This window comes from Harmonia axyridis, chromosome 5, assembly GCF_914767665.1.
Source record: "Harmonia axyridis chromosome 5, icHarAxyr1.1, whole genome shotgun sequence".
In the NCBI taxonomy this organism is placed as follows: Eukaryota; Metazoa; Arthropoda; class Insecta; order Coleoptera; family Coccinellidae; genus Harmonia; species Harmonia axyridis.
This window is the reverse complement of record NC_059505.1, coordinates 41,561,192-41,584,679: the sequence shown is the minus strand read 5'-3', so window position 1 is coordinate 41,584,679 and position 23,488 is coordinate 41,561,192. Positions and strand designations below refer to the sequence as shown.

General features: G+C 34.9%; 2 protein-coding genes across 8 annotated transcripts in view; one reads left to right on the top strand and one right to left on the bottom strand.

Moving 5' to 3' along the window:
- The window catches only part of LOC123679945, a 149,979-nt gene that overhangs the window by 17,241 nt on the left and 109,250 nt on the right, over nt 1–23,488 (top strand). For 4 of the 7 annotated variants that reach the window (XM_045617526.1, XM_045617527.1, XM_045617524.1 and 1 more), the window contains exon 1: nt 19,514–19,922. The exons of 2 other annotated variants lie outside the window; for them this stretch is intronic. In XM_045617526.1, the coding sequence (XP_045473482.1) occupies nt 19,623–19,922 (300 nt within the window). In that variant the 5' untranslated portion in view covers nt 19,514–19,622. Of the gene's footprint in view, nt 1–19,513; nt 19,923–23,488 lie in introns of those variants that run through there. One more of the 7 variants, XM_045617529.1, reaches the window with a different exon arrangement.
- Nucleotides 3,871–9,688, bottom strand: LOC123679946 (serine/threonine-protein phosphatase 2A 65 kDa regulatory subunit A beta isoform-like). Its single transcript, XM_045617532.1, has 5 exons — nt 9,535–9,688; nt 7,272–7,655; nt 6,827–7,021; nt 6,620–6,725; nt 3,871–5,556 (listed from the first exon to the last, which is right to left on the bottom strand). Exons 1-5 carry the CDS (start codon nt 9,625–9,627, stop codon nt 3,998–4,000), a joined length of 2,337 nt encoding a protein of 778 aa, XP_045473488.1. The 5' UTR covers nt 9,628–9,688; the 3' UTR covers nt 3,871–3,997.

The window sequence follows — 23,488 nt, the reverse complement described above, 5'->3', positions numbered from 1 at the left end:
AAACCCGGATACCCTCAATATGAACTCTAAGGCCCAGTTTCACCAAACAACACTTGATCCCAGATTGATTAAACTCGGCTTGTTACTAAAGCAGGCTTAACAGTGTTTTCTGTTTCTCCATGCATCAACCCGTCCGAAGATGATCGCGATTAACCAAATCGCGATTAAATAGTCGAACCATTTGGCAACGTTGTGAACAAAGAGTTATATAGTGTTCTGTATCGTATAAGCAGTGATGACCACCATTGGCGCTAGGTGTCAGGTCATTCATAACTCATAACATTTCAAAACATTTGTCATCTTGTAAACAAAAAACAAAGTTAATTTTTGCCGAAAATGTTGAGTGATGTGCTTCGAAATGTCGGAAACTTGCAGAAGTTAAAAAGAAATTATCCCATTTCACAAAACCACACATTCTGTAAAAAAAACTATATAAGTAATTTTATTAACTTATTTATTTTTATTAACAAGTTTAACTGCTTCTTAAATAATATTTCAATCGAACATATCAATAAATTATTATTTGCAATATATTTCATAAAACACAAAAACAAAGTTTACGTGTATTTTAAATGGGAAATATTGAGCCTATACATATAGTCATATTTTGATAAAATTGACCCAAAAATTAGAAATTTCCGGAAAAATAATTACATAGACAAGAGTTCCATACTGATAAATAATTATTAATCTCAACTTGAAAGGTTATAATCCTCCAAAAATGGCCGATTAGTGCTAAATCGCGATTGGTCGATTAAATGGCGCTTTGGAGTGTGGTGAAACGCTACATTACATTAATCGTGATCTAAGGCCTCACTTAAGAGCCAAGTCAAGATTAAAGCATTTGGTGAAACTGGGCCTAAGAAATTACCTAGTTTGGCAAACGGTTCTTCTCAGACCCTAACAATCGGATAATAGAAACAACCAAAATAATTATCTAAGAAATACGTTAACCATTACTGAATCAAAATATTATTTTTATTCAGTTTTTGCCAGCCGTCACTGCAAAATTTTCATCATTTTTAGTAGTGAATTTTAACAATTTCATTGCGTTGTTGAAACGTGTATCGTTCCATTTTTAGCAATGGCGCAGTTTATACCTGTTGAATGAGGAGACAAGAGTGGGCTTTTCAAAATGAAACCTCTCATTGGAAAATCCATTATAACTTCGTTAAAACGTATAAGGTGCTTATCCAAAAATACAGAGATTTCAAATTGTCCAACCGATATTTTCTTTTTTGATGAAGCTAAAGCGTCACATGCTGTATATTATGATAGGTAATTGTTTTTTTCTTAGGTTGGCGGACTTGTGCATGTGTTGCATGTATACCTTTTGGGTTTATTGCCTCGAAACATGCGGAATAAAAAATTATTTTGGTGTGGTCTCATGTTCCATTTCTTCAATGAATACCGTGAGGAGAATATAGACTGAATATCAATGGAATCGCACAGACACCTCAGAATACTAATTCTTTCGGAGATAAAAGGATGGGAGGTTACCATACCTTTGTCTTCGACGTAAGATCTGGTTTGAAAATTCTCATCCAGAGTTGTATCAAGTAACAAAGAAAGTACGGTAATTTTAGGAGATCTAGCGGTTGATTTCATTAACCCATTTCTTGGAAAATACTGAATAATGCTTTGTTATCTGTTGATTGAGCAAATACTTTTTTGGCAGTCACTTCGCGGTAGCATCATCCACTTTTTGTAAAACTGTAAAAAAATATTTTCTTCATCATGCTATAATTTTAATAAGTTGTTATATATACACTGTGTCCGTAAAGTTTGGAACAAATTCATTTTAAGCTATAAAGACCATTTTTAGATTCAATAATCTAATATACAGGGTGAATTACTTTCGAGTAATGACGTCACCGTCATTTTTAATGAATGGAACACCCCCATTTTGTCTCAATTTTCAGATTACTTTAGCTGAGCTGATTCCAAAACTGTATCACATGTTGATTCCAATTGCTACAGGGTGGACAAATATACAATAGTTTTGTGTGTGCTCATAAAGTAACGCGTAACAATCTTTATTAGTTAAATTAACAATATTATCAAAAATACTTATTGTCTTGCGGCAATTGGTTTGAATGTAACACCCTGTAGTTTGGTACATTTTAAGATTCATAAAAATGAGCTGTTGCCAAACATGTTTGGTACTTGTGGTCTAGCAGACAGAAAATGAAAGAAATTATTTCTTATTTTTATACATTTTGATTAATCTAAAAATGTAACAAACTACAGGGTGTTACATTCGAACCAATTGCCGCTAGACAATAAGTATTTTCGATAATATTATTAATTTAACTATTAAAGAATGTTACGCGTTACTTTATGAGCACACACAAAACTATTGTATTTTTGTCTACCCTGTACCAATTGGAATCAACATGTGATACATTTTCGGAATCAGCTTAGCTAGAGTGATCGGAAAATTGAGACAAAATGGGGGTGTTCCATTAAAAAAAAATGACGGTGACGTCATTACTCGGAAGTAATTCACCCTGTATATTAGATTATTATTTTAAAATACACCGACAACATTGCTATTATAATGAATAAATCACATCCCATGATGTGTAAAACAGTTCTGTGGTTTCCAATAAAAGTTTGGATGAACAAACTTTCAAATGTTTCAAATAAAAAGTCAGTGCTCTTCTTGACAAATTTCAATTCTCAATAAGAACTTGGTTATTGCATTTAATTCCACACTCAGATGCATCACATAAACTCGATCATTTTCGCCTAATACGTATTTAATTGATATTTTAACATTAATCATCGTTAGAGATCGAACAAAATACGCACACAATTCATCAAGTAGGTTAATAACCCAAATATTGGATTTTCTCTCGTACAGGATAGCTTGGAAACATGGACCGTTTCAAATATAACCGATGACCGTCGCATTACGTAAAACACAGACTAAAATTATACGTGAATTCCATCATTAAACCCAGAATAGAATGCGTACATGAGTCAGTGCACTTTGCATCAGACGAAATTTCTCGAATTTTATTATGTGTGTGTGTGTACCTAGGTCATGAGCGCCATCTGGGATCAATCGTCCAGACGCTCGCTATCGGTCGAATTTGAAGGCTGCGTCATTTATTTTTCGGATACGCTCAGAGAACTATCTATTTATGCTGCTTTCCAACCATTTCCCGGAAACTGGTGGGTTAATAGGTTAAATAATACTCCTTGAAGAAAGGAGTTCCACAAGGGTCGATTATTGGACTTACATTTTTATAGGTGGAGCATTTATCATCGTCATTTTTGTTTATTATGGCATTCATTCATTTTTTTCTTCGATTCTTTGATATATTTTTTTAAATCAATATATTTTCAACGTAATTATGTCGTCGAAATATGTAGAAAACCCCCATGGAGACTTGGAGTTACTGTTAGAGCTTTAAAAGCATCTATTTCTTGCGATTATTTCGTCTGAATCTGCCTAGTAAAGATGGTAATCGATTCAGGGGATTTTCGGGTGTGCTTTGAAAAAACTACTCATTTATACTTGAAGGAGGGACAGTTGTTAATCTGAGAAGTCAGTGGCCCTCCTAAAATGCATCACCACAAAATTCGATTCAAGTCAAAAACCATCGTATTTGGAGTTCTATTTCAATCAGCCAAATTTTGACAAACTCTTCACAAAAATACAAGTTACCATGATCAAGGGGCTCTTCAGGGATATATTTGAGGACTAACGTTATTGAAATTTTTTCATAATTCAACCTCCGAAATGAATCAATATTGAATCCACACATTCAACATTATTTCCAATAAAATGGAGATAGCATCTGATGCAATTATGATAATAAACTAAAATTTAATGAAAAAATTGAGAATGTGTAAAGAAAATCCTGGTTCCATACTCTTTATTATATTGAGTATATTGTTACCGATATTTATTTACAATAATATATACAAAATAAACTTTCAGAAAACTCGTAACCAAAGTTAACAACTAAACAGGTACCCGTATATATCAGCAATTCGAATCTCTACACTTCTCTTCGTCAACACTTTCCATCTGCTCAAAATGACTTTCCTCAGATTTGAGATGATCGCTTGGAAAAACTTCCAATTTGGGAATATCAATTTTTTTAATATCCACTGAGGAGGAATCGACAGATATTGTATCCATCAAATCGGTATCAATTTTCTCAGCTTCCTTGCAATCTATCACAGCTTTATCAATCTCTTCATCTAATTGTTTCTCTATTTCTGCCCAAGAAGTTTCCTCCACCTTCGAAATGCAGGTGCTTACCCAATCAACTGTCAACTTTTTGTTCAATTCGTTCGAAAATTTTTTGATTAGTGTGAATACGTACTTAGTCCGTTCCTGTACGTTCTTCGTTGGATCTTCCAACATAGATTTGAGTATATCCAGAATAACTTTGTTGAGGAGAATAAGTATACCTTCTAGATAACATACTTCTTCTTTATCATTACTGGATCCTACAGAAAAAATGTCTTCTTCCTGTTTGGTCAGAGGATCTAACAATTCTTCTGAGTATATTTTTATATTTTCTTCACTGATGTTGTAATCGTCAGTGTATGTAGTGATCACAGCTCTCACTGGTTCTTTTTCCAGAGCTTCTTTCAATCTTTTATTTAGACTCCATATCCTACACAACACTCTACCATATTTCTTCTCGTCCTTCTCCAACAACGCTTTTAGATCTTTCATATATATATCTTTATCGCATGGTATCTTATAAGCAATCACAGTTGGGAATATCAACTCCTGAATGCAGAATAACACCACATACCTCATTAGGTATTTTCTGCTTTTGAGTACATCCATGATTTGAGGCATTATTTCACGTATGAAGAAGTGAATTCCAAATCTTTTCGTAAGAATTGGAATTATAGTTGCTGCTGTTCTTCTAACGGCATAAATGTTGTCCTTCAGTAGAAGGATGTAATAAACTAGAAGATTCTCCTGGAAATATTCTACGGAACAAAATTTACAGACATGGACGAAGCTAACCAGAAGACTTCTTCTGGTTCTCCAAGACGTTTCTGAGGTCACCAGAATGTGCTTTATGATGTTCTTGATGGAGGAGAGAGATTTGATGAGATCAACATCTTTTGGTAGAAAACCTAGGTTCATGAGGATGTTCTCCTTGAACATCAAAGGCATGTCTTTTTCTAATCCGTTAATCACAATTGACAGTATGGTCTCCTTGAAGACTTCATCTGGTATCAGGAGCCCTAAGGATAAAACAACCGAGGAGAAAGCTATTTTGACCTCATCTGTAAAATCGTGGGTTATGGAGATGATAGTAGGCATTAACTCCTGGAGGAATATTTCGTCAAACGTTCGTTTGGGTTCTTCTATTGTACTGAGTTTGGTGTGGAGGCTCTCTGCGAAGTTGTACAGATTCAGCACGGCTTCTATTCTCACTTCTGTGGATCTATCGTTGATGAGGCTATCGTACATTTCGAGGATATTTTCGATTAAATCTTCTTCACCGAACACTGCAGCAATTTCGTTGATGGCCATTGCAACTTTTTGGCGTAATCTCCATGAGTTTTTCTCTGGAAAATAGAATTTTCGTCAAGGCTGATAAATACTAGAGAAAACTGAAAGAGCAAGTAACGGGTGTTTTTTTTTCGAGGTATATAACTTTAAGTTGGCATTACTGTTCAAGATGGCGTCCGATTTAACAGCTGTCAAGTGATTTATTCTCAGTTTGGTTTGGCAATTCATCATGAATAGACTCACGCCTGAACAACGCTTCCAAATAGTGCAATTTTATTTCGAAAATAATGGTTCTGTGCGGAATACGTATCGCGCACTACGTCCATTTTATTTTGTTTAGCGATGAAGCGCACTTCTGGTTGAATAGCTACGTCAACAAACAAAACTGCCGCCTTTGGAGTGAAGCTAATCCTCAAGTGTATGTCGAAACACCGTTACATCCAGAAAAACTGACTGTTTGGTGCGCTTTATGGGCTGGTGGAATCATTGGTCCGTACTTCTTCAAAAACGATGATGGCCAGAACGTTACAGTCAATGGTGATCGGTATAGAGCAATGATTACTAACTTTTTCATTCCTGAATTGAACAACCATGATGTCCAGGAGCTGTGGTTCCAACAAGACGGCACAATGTGTCACACAGCTCGTGTCACAATCGATTTATTGAAAGACACCGCCTAATTTCACGTTTTGGACCTGTGAATTGGCCTCCAAGATCTTGTGATTTAATACCGCTAGACTACTTTCTGTGGGGCTATGTAAAGTCATTGGTCTATGCGGATAAGCCACAAACCCCTGGACCATTTGGAAGACAACATTCGCCGTGTTATTGCTGATATACGGCCACAAATGTTGGAAAAAGTAATCGAAAATTGAACGTCCAGATTGGACTACATCCGAGCCAGCCGTGGCGGTCATATGCCAGAAATCATATTCAAAATGTAATGCCATAAGATTATCTTGCGGATAAATAAAATTCATGTCAATCGAATAATCCATCGTTGTTTTATTGCAATTTAAAGTTCTATAGCTCTAAAAAAACACCCTTGATTTCTTAAAAATGCAGAATGTGAAGTCTATTTGAATGGAGATGAATCAATTTCGTTGAAAATGTACTCACCACATTGTTTTTTAACAACATCGAACATGTTATTTCGTATTTCCTGGTTTTTCGATTTGCACGCTATGCTGAGAGCTACGTCGATTGCACTCATCCTCACTGCTTCCTGTAAAAATCGAAGATATGCGGATAGTGACATGTTTCATTTATATTTGTTTATTTATCGAAAAAACTGAGTCTAGGTCAGACCTTTGTAATTTATCTCACCTGTTCATCTTCTACGATGAGGTTCAACAAAGGCACTATCTCCTTCAAAACATGCTCCATCTGCAAGACATTGATGAAGTCAGGAAGGCCAATGGCAGCCAGTTTTCTAACGAGGGCTGAAGTGTCTTCGAACATTTGACAGTATTTTTCTCTGAGGAGTATTTTGTTATCTGAAGAAGCTTTTGGGTAGCAAACCTGCAAAAGTAATCGAGTAAAACATCAGTACGATCTACTTGCTTCAACATTGACAGTTCACTCAACAATAGATATCTTCTGGAAGAAAAAAGAACTAAGATTTTTTGTGTAAACTATAATGAGCTAAAGGACAATTGAGATGACAGCATGAAAAGTAATGTTGATGTTGATTTGACAGTGGACGTCAGGATAAAACAATTGGTCCACAAACATGTTGTTCTGTATTGGAAAGAAAAACAATCATACTCACTGGTATGAGCGATAGTGTTGAACATTTCTCAGAAAACCAAACATTGTCATTGTTACCAACCAAATTGGCAACAACAAACTTCTCTGTAAGTTGCTGATCAATTTCGCTCAGCAGATTCTTGATGGCTTCTACTGCCTTATTCCTGACCAACGTTTCGTCAACCGATCTGCTGATCTTCAGGAGTATTGAGAACAACTCGTAACAGTGATCTGGTCCACCAACCAGCGGTAGGAAGAGCTCTAGTTCTTCTACCAAACCGCATAGGACTTCATCTTCTAAACAGTCCAGTTGGGAATCTATGAATTCCAGTAGTTCTGAAATTGTTCTTTCAGGCCCTAGTACTTTGGCTAATGAAGCTATCCGTTTGATGGTGTAAATCTTCACCTGGAATGAAAGGTATACATACAGGATGATTCACCGGGATGACCTATTAGACGTTTATGAAAAACTAATCATAATTTTGAGCTGAAAATTTGCATATTGGGGTTTGAGACAATGATCTTTCTCCCTAAAATATTTTCAGATCTCTACAACTACCGATTATACCGGAAACAAACTACTAAAGGGTGTTTTTTTTAGAGCTATAGAACTTTAAATTGCAATAAAACAACGATGGATTATTCGATTGACATGAATTTTATTTATGCGCAAGATAATCTTGTGGCATTACATTTCAAATATGATTTCTGGCTTATGACCGCCACGGCTGGCTCGGATATAGTCCGATCTGGACGTCCAATTTTCGATGAATTTTTCCAACATTTGTGGCCGTATATCGGCAATAACACGGCGAATGTTGTCTTCCAAATGGTCAAGGGTTTGTGGCTTATCCGCATAGACCAATGACTTTACATAGCCCCACAGAAAGTAGTCTAGCGGTGTTAAATCACAAGATCTTGGAGGCCAATTCACAGGTCCAAAACGTGAAATAGGTGGTCACCAAACGTGTCTTTCAATAAATCGATTGTGGCACGAGCTGTGTGACATGTTGCGCCGTCTTGTTGGAACCACAGCTCCTGGACATCATGGTTGTTCAATTCAGGAATGAAAAAGTTAGTAATCATAGCTCTATACCGATCACTATTGACTGTAACGTTCTGGCCATCATCGTTTTTGAAGAAGTACGGACCAATGATTCCGCCAGCCCATAAAGCCCACCAAACAGTCAGTTTTTCTGGATGTAACGGTGTTTCGACATACACTTGAGGATTAGCTTCACTCCAAATGCGGCAGTTTTGTTTGTTGACGTAGCCATTCAACCAGAAGTGCGCTTCATCGCTAAACAAAATAAAATGGACGTAGTGCTCGATACGTATTCCGTACAGAACCATTATTTTCGAAATAAAATTGCACTATTTGCAAGTGTTGTTCAGGCGGGGGTCTATTCATGATGAATTGCCAAACCAAACTGAAAATAAATCACTTGACAGCTGTCAAATCGGTCGCCATTTTGAACAGTAATGCCAACTTAAAATTATATACACAAAAAAAACACCCGTTACTATTTTTGGCGGATAAAAAAAAACCAAACCATGTTCTTACCTGTCAAGTAACAATATAAGTGTAAGTTTTCAACTTTTACTTCAGGAAAAAAAGGCCTTGAATTTTCATGTATATCTCTAAAGATTCTTCAGATTACGAATTGTGTATATAAATGACTGATCAAAGATTAAATAGTGATCTGTTATTAAAATGAATTCGCGATTTGACCTTGGCATTCATAAACTACTCCTCTTTCACCATCATTATTCCATAAGATTATCCAACTAATTCTATAATATTCGAACGTTTTTGGGAATAATTGGTATCTAACTAGGTGGATCAATCCATCAAAGTGTTTTCAATATTGAAAAAAATTATCAAGTATGACTCAGATGAATTTGTAAATGAAGAATATTGTCTACAGTTTCAGGAAAGGAATACAATCTAGTCTAAACAAAATGACCTAAAGTTTCCAAAATGTGCCACGATTTTTAATCAATAATGTTTTTTATTGTGATGTAACCAAGGCTTATCTATTGTTCTTAATACTTTAAGGATTAAGTGACTGATTTGTGTAAAAAGTAAACATTCATATAGATCAACTCTGTACGTAACAATATTCTGAAAAATCACGATGAAAATCAAGATAACTTGGGCATATTCACAACAAACAAGTGACAGAAACTAACAGCCAGTTCAAAGCGGTAAACATAATCAAATTAGCGAGGAAAACAAACGGTGAGATAACAAAGTGTTAAGGCCTTTGGATTGCATTAATTACCTCAAGATTATCACAGCCTGCTCCAGTCAAAGCATCCTTGAACAAGGCCAAATCCTCGTTGGTAATTTCTTGTAAGCCACTATCTTCTTCCATATTTAACTGAAACGAAATATAGCAACACCTTCACTGTGTGCGACTGAGTTTAATCTTATCTTATCTAGCTTTCACAATCGCGCGTGAAATCCAATAGATGATGAACAATTGATTTGATAAACAATATGTCCTCATCGCGAGTTTACTATTGAAGATTTTTTGATATCAACAATTTTCTACCTGGAAATCAAAGTAGATATAAGTTTTTCTATTGTTCCAAAGCTCTGAAAATATTGTGATTGACAATGGAGAAATAATGAATTCAGGAGCTTTTGAGCACTAGAAATTATGCGCCAATTGCTTCCCTCATTTTTTTCTATATTCTTCTCGAATTTATTAGGTGTACAACTTTGCTTTCGCCGTTTTTGCTATAGATGGTGGTAGACAAGGTAAATAGATCGTAGATGTCATACAATAAGCTTAGGTATTTGTAAACATAACGCTTTCGAAAAATAAGTCGATTTGTGTCTGCATCATAAAGTTTTTCGATCAAACATGTCAGCTTACGAGCCAAATTCTCATCATTTGCGGGAGGTTTTAATTTTCTGCTTTAATATGACGAAATCTGCGACTGAGACTCATCGAATTCTCCCAAATACCTATGGTGAGGTCGCTATTAGTTGAAGAACATGCCGAGAGTGGTTTAAACGCTTCAAGAAGGGTGATTTTGACGTCGGAGACCAGCATGACGTCGGAAGAGAGAAGGTTTTTGAAGATGCAGAATTGGAGGCATTACAATTAGAATAGGCATTTGGACAACATTATTTTTGAGGAATAAATTCCCCCATCACATAGTGTATTTTCATAATTATCAAACAGTTTGTTTATTGCTTTTTTTGAATATGAACTTTTTGCTTTGTGTTCCTTACACTTAAAATATTTGACGTATTATTTTCATACTTTGCTAGGGGTGTAGGTAATATAAACCCTACTAAATGATACTCGATAAAAGTTTTTGGCTACCACCAGAGACGTACGACAGGGGCAAGTGGCTCATAGCTGATGAAATACTATTTCTTGACATATTTTAAGTTAAACATGAATCTGCACAATATAAACAGAAAAAATCTTGAATAACTCAGAAATTAATGAATTTAGGAGCATAATCATTTCAGAATTTCTTTCAGAATTGAAAAGTAAATTATATCAGCGAAAAAAAACATAAATATTTTTCGAAAAAATTGCTAAAGGTCGGACCCCACTAGCAATCTTTCCTACCGATATAAATGTGGACAAAAACCAAAAAGTCGAAATTTCTCCGTAAATATAAACAAGCGAAGGGTTTACAAACTGTACGTTGAAAATAGCGTCTATACGGACACACCCACACAAATATCTGCAAGTCGGCTTTGGCTGTGCCTGTTGCCAAAGTGATGACGGTCATTGACATTGAACGAGGCATTCAGACAGGTTAGGAACGATCTGGGTTTGCGATAATCTCACCCATTGTTACAGCATTTGACCAACCCATCGCGGATTTCAGGCATCTGCGTAACATGGTACAGGTTAAATCCATCTGTTAGCAGTTTTTTTCGCTGATAATTGTTGGGTTCGAATTTGGTAGTAAACTCGTTCTAGTTTTTTCAATGAAGTGTTGAAATGTTGGAGATGACGGCAGGTTTTTTGAAATTTCAATTCATAATCTTGTAAACGGTACTTAGCGATCTTAAAAAAAATTTGGTAGGACTGTGATATTTGAATTCAATAAGAGGTTTCATTTTTAGTTTCGGTTCTTTACCTAACTAACTGTGCTAACAGCTCGAATTTTTACACTAGTTTCACCATTGCTGACCGAGAAGCTGCTTTGGGAGGAACCAAAAGTGCTATAGTTTTTTAACTGCAAAGTTTTCACAATTTGTTGAATTGGAGAATTTTGAAGCGTTGTAGAAACATGCATTTCTAATGTCCAACTACAATCTCAACCCAAAAATTCTGTATTAAATTGCCCAGTATTTAGGTCGGCTTGTTCATTTGCTTTTTCTAATCTAAGATTGAAATATTATCAGTAGAGTAGAGAGACACTCAGATAGTACACTGCATTGTGAGAAAAATTTCAACATGAAATTTCGAATACTTAATTGAAGTAACGGGTGTTTTTTATCGATGTATATAACTTTAAGTTGCCATTACCTACTGTTCAAGATGTCGACCGATTTACCAGCTGTCAAGTGATTTATTCTCAGTTTGGTTTGGCAATTCATCATGAATAGACTCACGCCTGAACAACGCTTGGAAATAGTGCAATTTAATTTCGAAAATAATGGTTCTGTGCGGAATACGTATCGCGCACTACGACAATTTTATTTTGTTTAGCGATGAAGCGCACTTCTGGTTGAATGGCTTCGTCAACAAATGAAACTGCCGCATTTGGAGTGAAGCTAATCCTCAAATGTATGTCGAAACACCGATACATCCAGAAAAACTGACTGTTTGTTGCGCTTTATGGGCTGGTGGCATCATTGGTCCGTACTTCTTCAAAAACGATGATGACCAGAACGTTACAGTCAATGGTGATCGGTATAGAGCCATGATTACTAACTTTTTCATTCCTGAATTGAACAACCATGATGTCCAGGAGCTATGGTTCCAACAAAACGGCGCAAAATTTCACACAGCTCGTGCCACAATCGATTTATTGAAAGACACGTTTGGTGATCGCCTAATTTCACGTTTTGGACCTGTGAATTGATCTACAAGATCTTGTGATTTAACACCGCTAGACTACTTTCTGTGGGGCTATGTAAAGTCATTGGTCTATGCGGATAAGCCACAAACCCTTGACCATTTGGAAGACAACATTCGCCGTGTTATTGCCGATATACGGCCACAAATGTTGGAAAAAGTCATCGAAAATTGGACGTCCAGATTGGACTACATCCGAGCCAGCCGTGGCGGTCATATGCCAGAAATCATATTTAAAATGTAATGCCACAAGATTATCTTGCGGATAAATAAAATTCATGTCAATCGAATAATCCATCGTTGTTTTATTGCAATTTAAAGTTCTATAGCTCTAAAAAAACACCCTTTAGAACTTTCAATATCAACAAGATGTTCATTCATTTCTTCAAATTGAAGAGATAATCTTCATGCGTGTTCACTTTCGTTCTTTGCGATCTAGTGGCCAGTCTAGACTCAAGATTTCGGAGTGAGGCAACCTTGACATCCTTCTATAAAACGAGTTGGTTTTAAATTAGCAACAAGTCAACCAATGAAAGAATTCACTTTCGCTCTTAACTGTTAGTTCATCCTTGTGTGCTCTTGAACAATGTGAAATAATTTTGAAGAAGTGGGAGATTCACTTCTTTATCTTCGTTCTGCAACAAAAACCATAATAACTATTTCATTTGAAGTGATTTTTTCGTATTTAACATTTATACGATTCAATCTTATTTGGTTCGATATATTTATCCAGGTATTTGAAGAAAAGAGTGTTGTTCTAAATGATAGTAAAATTTTTGTTTTCAGTCAAGTTTGGTGAACCATGAGGTTCTCTTCAAAGGAAGTTTTTAGTCTTTTTCACATAGGCTATCACAATAAAAAAAGTACGTGCAGGAAATCCAAAGACTAATTTTATATGGTTTTTTTATATAAATTCCCTTCTCAAAATTAGCATCTAATGAGCCAAATATACAAGGTTTTCCAAGAAGAGGTTGCATTTTGAATAGATTTTTTTCTGGACAGCTGCCACTTTTAAAGCATTCATCTTCTAACACTTTACAAATAAAACTACGCCATTACCAAGAATGGAACGATGTACGCATCAACAACGCACTGAAGCTCTTAAAATTCACTACAAAGATGGTAAAAACGAAAAATCCAAGAATGATTGTTGAAAAGCCTCTTCATAATCAATGTGTCACTGTTTGGTGCAGTTTTTGAGTTGTTGACTATGATTATTGATTTTTTTATGGCTGGATTTGGAAGATACTGATGTGCACGACGTTTATTCTCAACAAAAAGGGGCTACGTGCCACACAAGCAATAAAACAATAACAATTTTGTAAGAAAAGTTTCCTGGGCATATTATTTCTCGAAGAGGTGATCACAATTGGTCACCAGGGTCTTGAGATTCAAAACCTTAAAACCTTCATTGTTGAAGCCTGAAGTTTTAATATATCGGGTGCTCGATCGGGTGTTTTTATTCGAGGTGTATAAGTATAACTTTAAGTTGGCATTACTGTTCAAGATGGCGACCGATTAAACAGCTGTCAAGTGATTTATTCTCAGTTTGGTTTGGCAATTCATCATGAATAGACTCATGCCTGAACAACGCTTGCAAATAGTGCTATTTTATTTCGAAAATAATGGTTCTGTGCGGAATACGTATCGCGCACTACGTCCATTTTATTTTGTTTAGCGATGAAGGGCAATTCTGGTTGAATGGCTACGTCAACAAACAAAACTGCCACATTTGGAGTGAAGCTAATCTTCAAGTGTATGTCGAAACATCGTTACATCCAGAAAAACTGACTGTTTGGTGCGCTTTATGGGCTGGTGGAATCATTGGTCCGTACTTCTTCAAAAACGGTGATGGCCAGAACGTTACAATCAACGGTGATCGGTATAGAGCCATGATTACTAACTTTTTCATTCCTGAATTGAACAACCATGATGTCCAGGAGCTGTGGTTCCAACAAGACGGCGCAATATGTCACACAGCTCGTGCTATAATCGATTTGTTGAAAGACACGTTTGGTGACCACCTAATTTCACGTTTTGGACCTGTGAATTGGCCTCCTAGATCTTATGATTTAACACCGCAGACTACTTTCTGTGGGGCTATGTAAAGTCATTGGTCTATGCGGATAAGCCACAAACCCTTGACCATTTGGAAGACAACATTCGCCGTGTTATTGCCGATATACGGCCACAAATGTTGGAAAAAGTCACCGAAAATTGGACGTCCAGATTGGACTACATCCGAGCCAGCCGTAGCGGTCATATGCCAGAAATCATATTTAAAATGCAATGCCACAAGATTATCTTGCGGATAAATAAAATTCATGTCAATCGAATAATCCATCGTTGTTTTATTGCAATTTAAAGTTCTATAGCTCTAAAAAACACCCTTTATAAGGATGTCAATACAAAGAATTTAATTTTTTACTGTCAAAAACCCCATTGAATAATAATAAGAAAAACCTTGACGTTGACCAGAATAGATAAAAAATTGCGTTTTTCTCGTTCTCATCGATATTCTATAAATAAAACTAGCCATGTTGAACGTGTAATCCAATTACCACCTGAAGAAGAAAATCCTGCCATTCGATATTTGATTCTCACATTGCTATACAGTTTCATATAAAACATGTCTGACATACGATATCGAAGAATTCAAGTAGCATGTCTTTTTTGTTTATCGATATAACAGGCCAAGTGTCAAGTTTTACGTTAGTTAAGTAGCGGATTGTCTTCATTGATCAGTTTGTAGTTTTCATTACTTCGATCCAGATCGATTTATGTGAGTTTTTGTGTTTTCTTTGGATCTTGTAAGTTCATGCAGATTTTGAAACAATTTGTGAAATATTTTTTGAGGACCATTTTTATAAACTTTTTGAGTGATCAATTCCTGAACAGTTTTAAGTAAAGCAACAATTCGTCGAGTACAGTATCTGGATGACTACCGCTGTTATTTATACCTTCATTTTATCGGCAATATTTTGAAGTTAGCGCTAAAAGTTACTTACTTGACGTCAGTGCTTTACTCAACTTCTACTGACCCACTGATGGCACTTATGTTTGAAACATTCTGAAATCTGTATAAATAATATACCTACCCTATTGTTGGTTATTTTCCCTCCATCTGAATTTAATCATGAGTACCAAGGGCTTTGGGTTGAAAATCTAAGCAATCTTAATAGTGCAAAAACCATTTCTGAAGAGAAACAAAAATTATTATTGGAACTTAATTCATCAAACCCTGAAATACCTATTCGGGATAATGTGTAAATAACCAACATCCTATATGTATACAGATAATCCCAAATGTTCCAACCATAAGTGCCAACGATGTGTTACGTAGAAAAGACAATTACAACACTTTATACACTGTGTCCGTAAAGTATAAAACAAATTCATTTTTAGCTAAACAGACCATTTTAAGAAATAATCCTGAAACACGTCGATTTTTTATTTTAATTTACCGTATTTTAAAATAATAATCTAATATGCAGGGTGAACTACTTTCGAGTAATGACGTCACCGTAATTTTTTTTTAAATGGAACACCGTCATTTTGTCTCAATTTTCCGATTACTCTAGTTGAGCTGATTCCAAAAATGTATCACATGTTGATTCCAATTGGTACAGGGTGGACAAAAATACAATAGTTTTGTGTGTGCTCATAAATGAACGCGTAACATTTTTTATTAGTTAAATTAACAATATTATCGAAAATACTTATTGTTTAGCGGTAATAAGTTTGAATGCAACACCCTGTAGTTTGTTACATTTTAGATTAATAATAATGAGCTGTTTCAAAAAATGTTCGGTACTTGTGGTCTAGCAGACAGAATATGAAAGAAATTATTTATTATTTTCATACATTTTTATTGATCTAAAAATGTAAAAACTAGAGGGTGTTACATTCAAACCAATTGCCGGTAGACAATAAGTATTTTCGATAATATTGTGAATTTAACTAATAAAGAATGTTACGCGTTACTTTATGAGCACACACAAAACTATTGTATTTTTGTCCACCCTGTACCAATTGAAATCAACATGTGATACATTTTTGGAATCAGCTCAGCTAGAGTAATCGAAAAATTGAGACAAAATGTGGGTGTTTCATTTAAAAAAAATGACGGTGACGGCATTACTCGAAAGTAATTCACCCTGTATATTAGATTATTATTTTAAAATACGGTAAATAAAAATAAAAAATCGACGTGTTTCAGGATTATTTCTTAAAATGGTCTGTTCAGCTAAAAATGAATTTGTTCCATACTTCACGGACACAATGTATACAGATAATACCAAATGTTTCAACCATAAGTGCCAACGATGTGTTACGTAGCAAAGGCAATTTCAACACTTTAGATACCTATCGACTAAATAGGTCAAAATATAAGTTTCTGCACTGTCAGACGAAATGTGAAATGACACTTTAACAGCATGAAAGAGTTCATAGAACCTAATACTGAACATGTTATGTTCCATGAAAAAATATCTCTCAACGGAAAGAAAAAAATAAAATATTGAAATATAGATTTTTGAAAATTTTTTTTGGAAAAAATCAACCAAACAGAGGTATAACCTTAAAGTTAACACCTTCTAGTTGTAACCTGATGAGTAAAATCTTGACATCGATCTGATATTGAACAGTTTCTTGGAATTGAGTGAAATTTTTCCTCGGAAATTCGGTGACATCATGCTTCTGCTTCTAGAAAATTCAGGAGAAGATTGCTTTTCCTGATAATCCTGAGCCCCTCAATATTTAAAAGTCAGGAGTGGTGTCTATCACCCTACGAATCAACAGCTAACAAAAAGTATCAGATGACGTTGACCTAGTTTACGTTACCCCTGTATAAAATTCCGGTTGTAGACCGGAAGTGGAAGTTGTCCAATGGAACAGCTTCAATTGAATTCAGATTTGAATGGAGAATTTCACTTAATACGTTGGTGATTATAATGATTACATTGTCCGTAATTTAGTTTTTGTGAGTTTTCGCAATTTAGCGATTTGGAAAATGGATTTTTTTAAATGCAGAGTACTACACTAAGATGTTTTGGGGGTTTTTCATATTTTTCATCCAAATGAAAACATAATTTCTCAAAAAATTCATTGCATATCGTGAAATTTAAAACATGAATTGATACAATGGCAGGTTTTATTTTGAGAAAAAATTGTAATTTCAATGAAGATATCGATGCCATAAAAAATAAACAGTTGCAGAAAGCGCTTCCTTCATGATTCATTACCGATATTTATGAAAAAGGAAGAATTTTCATCCTCCAATGATTCCAATAACTCATTATTTTTTATGCATGGAAAATCAAACTATACAGGGTGTTTCTGAATTGGAGGTACGTAGGTAAATAGAAGAATACCTGGACAATTTTAAGAGAAAAAGTCCTTTAAACATGGGCTTTCAAACATTTTGTATTCGAGATACAGGGCGTTTCTTGTAGTTTTCTTTTTTTGTGATGATTTTACTAGTTTATCAAACCTTTATTAATCTTCGCTACAGATTGGGTAAATATGTACCAAAACTTATAATTTATTTATTTATCACTGCCTACTAACTGGATCTTTATAGTTATTTAGATTTTCCTGAGTACTACTAAAGAATTGTTTGAAATTCTTCCCTCGAAATCGATAGCAGATAGAACGAAACTACAAAAAAACAACAAGCGTAGTACTGGATCAAAGTTACCAGTAATCCACCAAAACAAAGTTCTTGACGAAAGAAGCAGGCACTGTTCGAGAAAAAATTACACCTTGTAGATTTGCATTCAATAATATTCATAAATTGAAATGTCTATGCCAAATTTAATTTAAAAATATTGTGAACGGAATGTGCTATGAGAAAAAAACTTCATCACCCTGTATCTAAAGACAAAGCGTTTGCAAGCCTTTGTTTATGGGACTTTTTTTTATAAAATGATTGGAGAATTGGTCATTTGTTTATACTTCCAATTTAGGAACATCCTGTATTTGTACATGATTATATTCACAATTTACAATGAAGAATTTAATTCCTGCTAGCCTGCAGGTTTCAAGGAGAATCTCATTGTCAAAACTCAAAATAAATACAGAAAACAGTAGAAATAAATATTAAATCTCAACTCATTCGTATCTGTAAGAATTGAAAGATTGGGTATTTATTTTCAGGAATTTGCTATAGTTCAGTTGTCATTTACAGTAAGCAAATTTTGTCCCCAACATGAACTATCAAATTTGACATCAAGCGCGCGAAAATGAAAATATATCAGATACGATATTTCACTCAATTCGCGAGTTTCTCCACAAAGAACGCAATTCTTATATCTCATATTGAATCAACGTTTCATATTAACTCAAAATATATTGAGATGAATACCTAAATATATCAGAAATTCAGAAAACAAACTTCAAGCACGCAAAAAGACTTGAAACAACCGATGACATTAGGAGAGCAAAAGTTGCCAAACCTTGGATTTCTGCAGGTAGATACAGAAAATAATAAATATTTTGCTTATTATAAATTCGACAATTGGGAAAAATATTGGATTCCAAATATTCAAATTTGCATATTCAATCGAAAATCACTCGAATAAATATATTTAATTCAATATAATATACATTCATGAATATATAGTAAAATTGTGTTTTTGAAAATATATCACAATCCGACAACGTAATCTAACCATTTTGGGGACATTTATATACTTCCTCTATCTATGTTTATTACTTTATGATGAGATCAGATTGAAATTTCGATTTCAAATGATAAGAGATATAAAGGAGAGTTGGTGTCTTTTATATGAGACATCCCATGACTTGATGACTGTTCTCATAAATTTAAAACGCATAATACAATCAAGCGCCTACTCAAATAGGCCAACAATATCCCCGAAGGTCGTTCCAAAACACCAATTAGAAACGAAAATCATAACATAAACACATACAAACATCACATTCCCATCTAAAACCCAATAGATCATCTGAAATCAAACAAATAACACTGCTCCATCTAAAAAATCCAACTACGCGACCGTCCCAAATCTGAAACCCAAATAAAGGACGAAAACTGTCGATGTCCCAACAGGGCCACCGCACCTGCGCACCGAGCGAGACCTTCGCTGTCTCCCGACCCAGTCCAATCTTCGCAAGCCCCCCAATATTCTCCCTCTACAGTCTCCTCCTTTGCGCTATCCATCCACTTGTTCCAAGCGCTGCATTATCAACTGTGCACAGTTATCGAACGCCGCGTTATCAAAACTTAACCTTAAACAGGCCGAAAATGACATATGTGTTGAGTGATTCAGTTCTTGTGCGAGAATGACAACATGACGGACCGCGAAGAGGGCCATGGGGAGTCCCCCAAGAGGCCTCCGGATGGGGCGCAGAGCCCTACGTCGAAGAAACTGAGGGAGAATATTAAGTTCTTCGAGAAGGTGTGGACTGGTAAGAGGTCAGCTGAGGGGTGCTCTCAAGGGATTTCTGAGAGGGATGTTGAGGAGTTTGAGAGGAGGCTGGAGGAAGAAAGAAGCAGGAATGTTGGACGTGCTGAGCTGGAGGAAGTAAGGTTGAAGTCGCCGAGGCATATTGTGCATAGGCAGGAGTTGAAAGATGATGGAACTTTGGAGGCAATTATTTTTTGAGTTTTTTTATGTGATGATGGGGATATGATCTTGGTTTGGGAGGAAATACGTTGGTGAAGGTTTTAAAGATACGGAAGTTATCGAAATTTCTGAATTGTCATACAATTTACGTCTGTGAGTTGATTTGCCGGCCGGCTTTTACATAATAAAATTCTTTCCACTATTTTATATATCGGTTACAAGTTTTTCTTGTTCGCTTTACAGATTGAATTATTATTCGAATTTGTAGAAAATTCTAGCACCCTAAAATAATTACAGTTCATGTTTTGGATAGTGTAGAATCCATAAACGCTGCAAACTTCAAATAAAGGTGGGTCATTTCATTAAAATGTTCATTTCAGTTATGAAAATTTCAAAATTTTTTGGTTTCTTGCTAAACAAAAATCAATATCTATCATGCCAGTAGTTTTCGAAGAAAATCCTAGATGATAGAATTTCATATTCTATACAATAGAGTTTAACATGAGGACAATGAGGACCTTTGTCATGATATTTCAAATACTATTTCGCACTATTGATTGTCCTTGAGGAATCTCTAGGATTCTTGGACATTATGGGAATCATCAGAGAGTATTGGAAACTATTGCAAATATCCTTACTCTAATATAATTTTTTTTTTTCATTTCAAACCCATTCATTCATATCTGTTTTTTTAAATATCTACATATTTCCCTATCTATTCTCCTAATTTTTCTGCTTTATTTTCCAATTGATTCAATCTCTTAGATATGCATTTTTTTCTGAATGTTCTTTCTTCCATCCCACTGAATTATTTCAATTTTTCCCGATGAAAAATCTGTTCTTCATTAGTTAGAATAACAGAATATTCTTTTTTCCCCTCATATATCAAGTTTTCTTGGCCATCTTTCCGATTTCAATGTCAAGTGAAGGTCATGCCAGAAGAAATTCATTTTCTCACTCAGCTGGCTCCACCAACTCAAACAGAATCAGATAATTATCCTCTGCTCGTTCTTGGTGTGATATTTTCCAGAGAACCCACGGAGAAATTGAGTAGGAAGATATATTTTTTTTCATTTGTCGTCTCTAACAAAACCTGCAGCTTCAAAGTATCATTCTGAGTTAAATATTCCTCGTTTGGAATTTTCAATTACGAAATAGCTCTTTGTTAGATGAAAACGATGTAGATTCATCTTTTTTATTTTCACACGAACTGATCTCATCTCATTTAAAGGTCATAACAATTTAGAGTTGAAAATATTTCATTAATATCGTTATAACATTGTATGATTTGAATTTAGTTTGGTGTTTACAACATGTCGGAAATGAAATATTGGAAAGTTGATCTCTTGACTTTTAGCCTTCGAAATATATGCTCTATTAAAAAAAAAACTAGTATAACGATTCTGGTTCATTATTCCTGAGTACTGTAACTAGCAGTAAATCCCAGAAATTCGGCTTTCTCTTCAATGTTACAATTGATTTAGGAAATATTAAATCATGTTATTATCACTAATGGGCTCCCATAAATATATTTGCATTCTTGAACATATTTGCATAATGTTTATTTTCATTGGAAAACTCCAAATTTTATTGAGTTGTGATGCATACACTTTTCGAAATTGAAATTCCAGAATTTCAAATCAATATTATCATAATTTTGTCCTTTGTTCGAAAGCAAAACAACCTTTTTGAACAAATTGTATCCTTTCTATAATCGTCAGTCAAATTAATGTCAACTTACAGGATAATTCAGAAGACTAGGTAAAAACTTTAGAAAGTGTGAGCCCTGCTCAAAATAAGAAGTTTTTTCAAGTGAAATTTTTTTTCTACTTCGAATTTTTTCGGAGATACAGCCTTTGAACTAATTTTTCTATTTATTTGAAAAAATTCTAAACGAGTTGGTATAATGAGAGTTTGAATTTGGGGGATATTGTAGTCAGAGGATTTCCAATATTTTCATGTTTTTTTGAGTTTCTACAATGTCTCAGTGGCGTAGTTTTCTGGAGTAGCGTATCTTCAGCGCCAATGAGAATAGGGCTAAAAATAAATGAAAAAAAAGTTCAATAGCCTGTATTTCCGAAAGAAATTCGAGATAGGAAAAAGTTTCTATTTAAACTGTAACTATCACTTCATAAAGTAATGACCAAGACTTTTGAGTCGCCCTGTAAATTGTGCAATTTGACATTGATTGAGAAATTATCTATCTTTACGTCTATGCAATCGTAAATATCTAGTAGGTGGCTGTTTCCAAAACTCAGTGAAACATTTTTGCAAAATGCCATTTCTTCAACTTCCGCAATTTCAAGCAAAACATTTTAAAAAAAATATCATTTTTGGGAGCGTGCACAATTTCAAGAAAATGCCTAAGAACTTTTGTTTACATGAAAGATCTCCATCAATTTTCGAAAGAGGCCACTTCCCACAAACTTTCGCACCTATTTGGCAACACATTGTATTGAGAAGAAAAGAATAAACTTTCAAATGAGCTTTCGAACACGTAATTCTAAATATTCCATTCCTAATTTTTTTCGAGCAATTCTGTTATAACAACTTAATCTTGAAGTTGTCCAAATTAACACCAAAATTTCTATTCTCTACTCCCAATTGAGTGACACACTGAGATTACATCTTGTCGCCATTCAGAATAACAGGTAATTTATTGACTATGTGTAAACTCTATTTTTAGACCTTATTTACAATTCTAACCGGCGTCCAACAGTATGGTAAACTTCGCGCAGTGCGACCAACATAACAGAAAGAATCGATTGGACGAGACGATTAACATTATGCAAGTGGCCTCTCTACGCTATATAGAGTGATTCAGCAAATGGGGGGACTATTTGTTTATAATTAATTGAGTTGTTGGCGCCGGTTTCTTTTGATGAATCAGTTTATATAAATAAGTAGTTGGCTATGTTGATTGACACCTTTCAGAACTCGTTTGATGGTTTCAATTTACTGTTTTTTTTTCATTTCAAAGATGTACTTCTGGTGTTACCACATACTCTTCACCAGGTGATGTTTGAGAATAGGGTACAGAAACCAGTTTAGTTTATGGAATGAAATTGCATAATTTGGTACAAGAATCGCTGAAATATCACCATTCAAATGAAAATTGCCTCTTTCATCGTTTCTCTGAACAACTCATGTCCAATTGGACAGTTTCATGTGGGCCTACCTGTATAGTATTGATCCTCCTAGCCCGTGAACACGATACATGAATTATTAAAGCAATAGGAAAACAAGGAATCAACTTTCAAGATATTTATATCTACATAAACTAACCAAACAGTTTTACGAAATTCAAAACGTGTAACTATGCAGTTTTTCTGAATCCAATATTTTTCATCGCAAAGTCCTGTCGACAACAGTTTAGCAACTATTAAGTTTTCTCTATATTTGTATAATATAAGATAGATAGTTTGAAGTTTGCAGTATTCTCCATACTTCTTGATTTATTTCCTATATGTGCTCGGATTTCAAACTTCTGTATATTTTGCGTTGATACAAACCCAAACCAAGATCGTATTCGCCTCACCAGTAACTGAAAGACACTCTGTCTTCAACTAGCTCACCAACACCCATTTCAG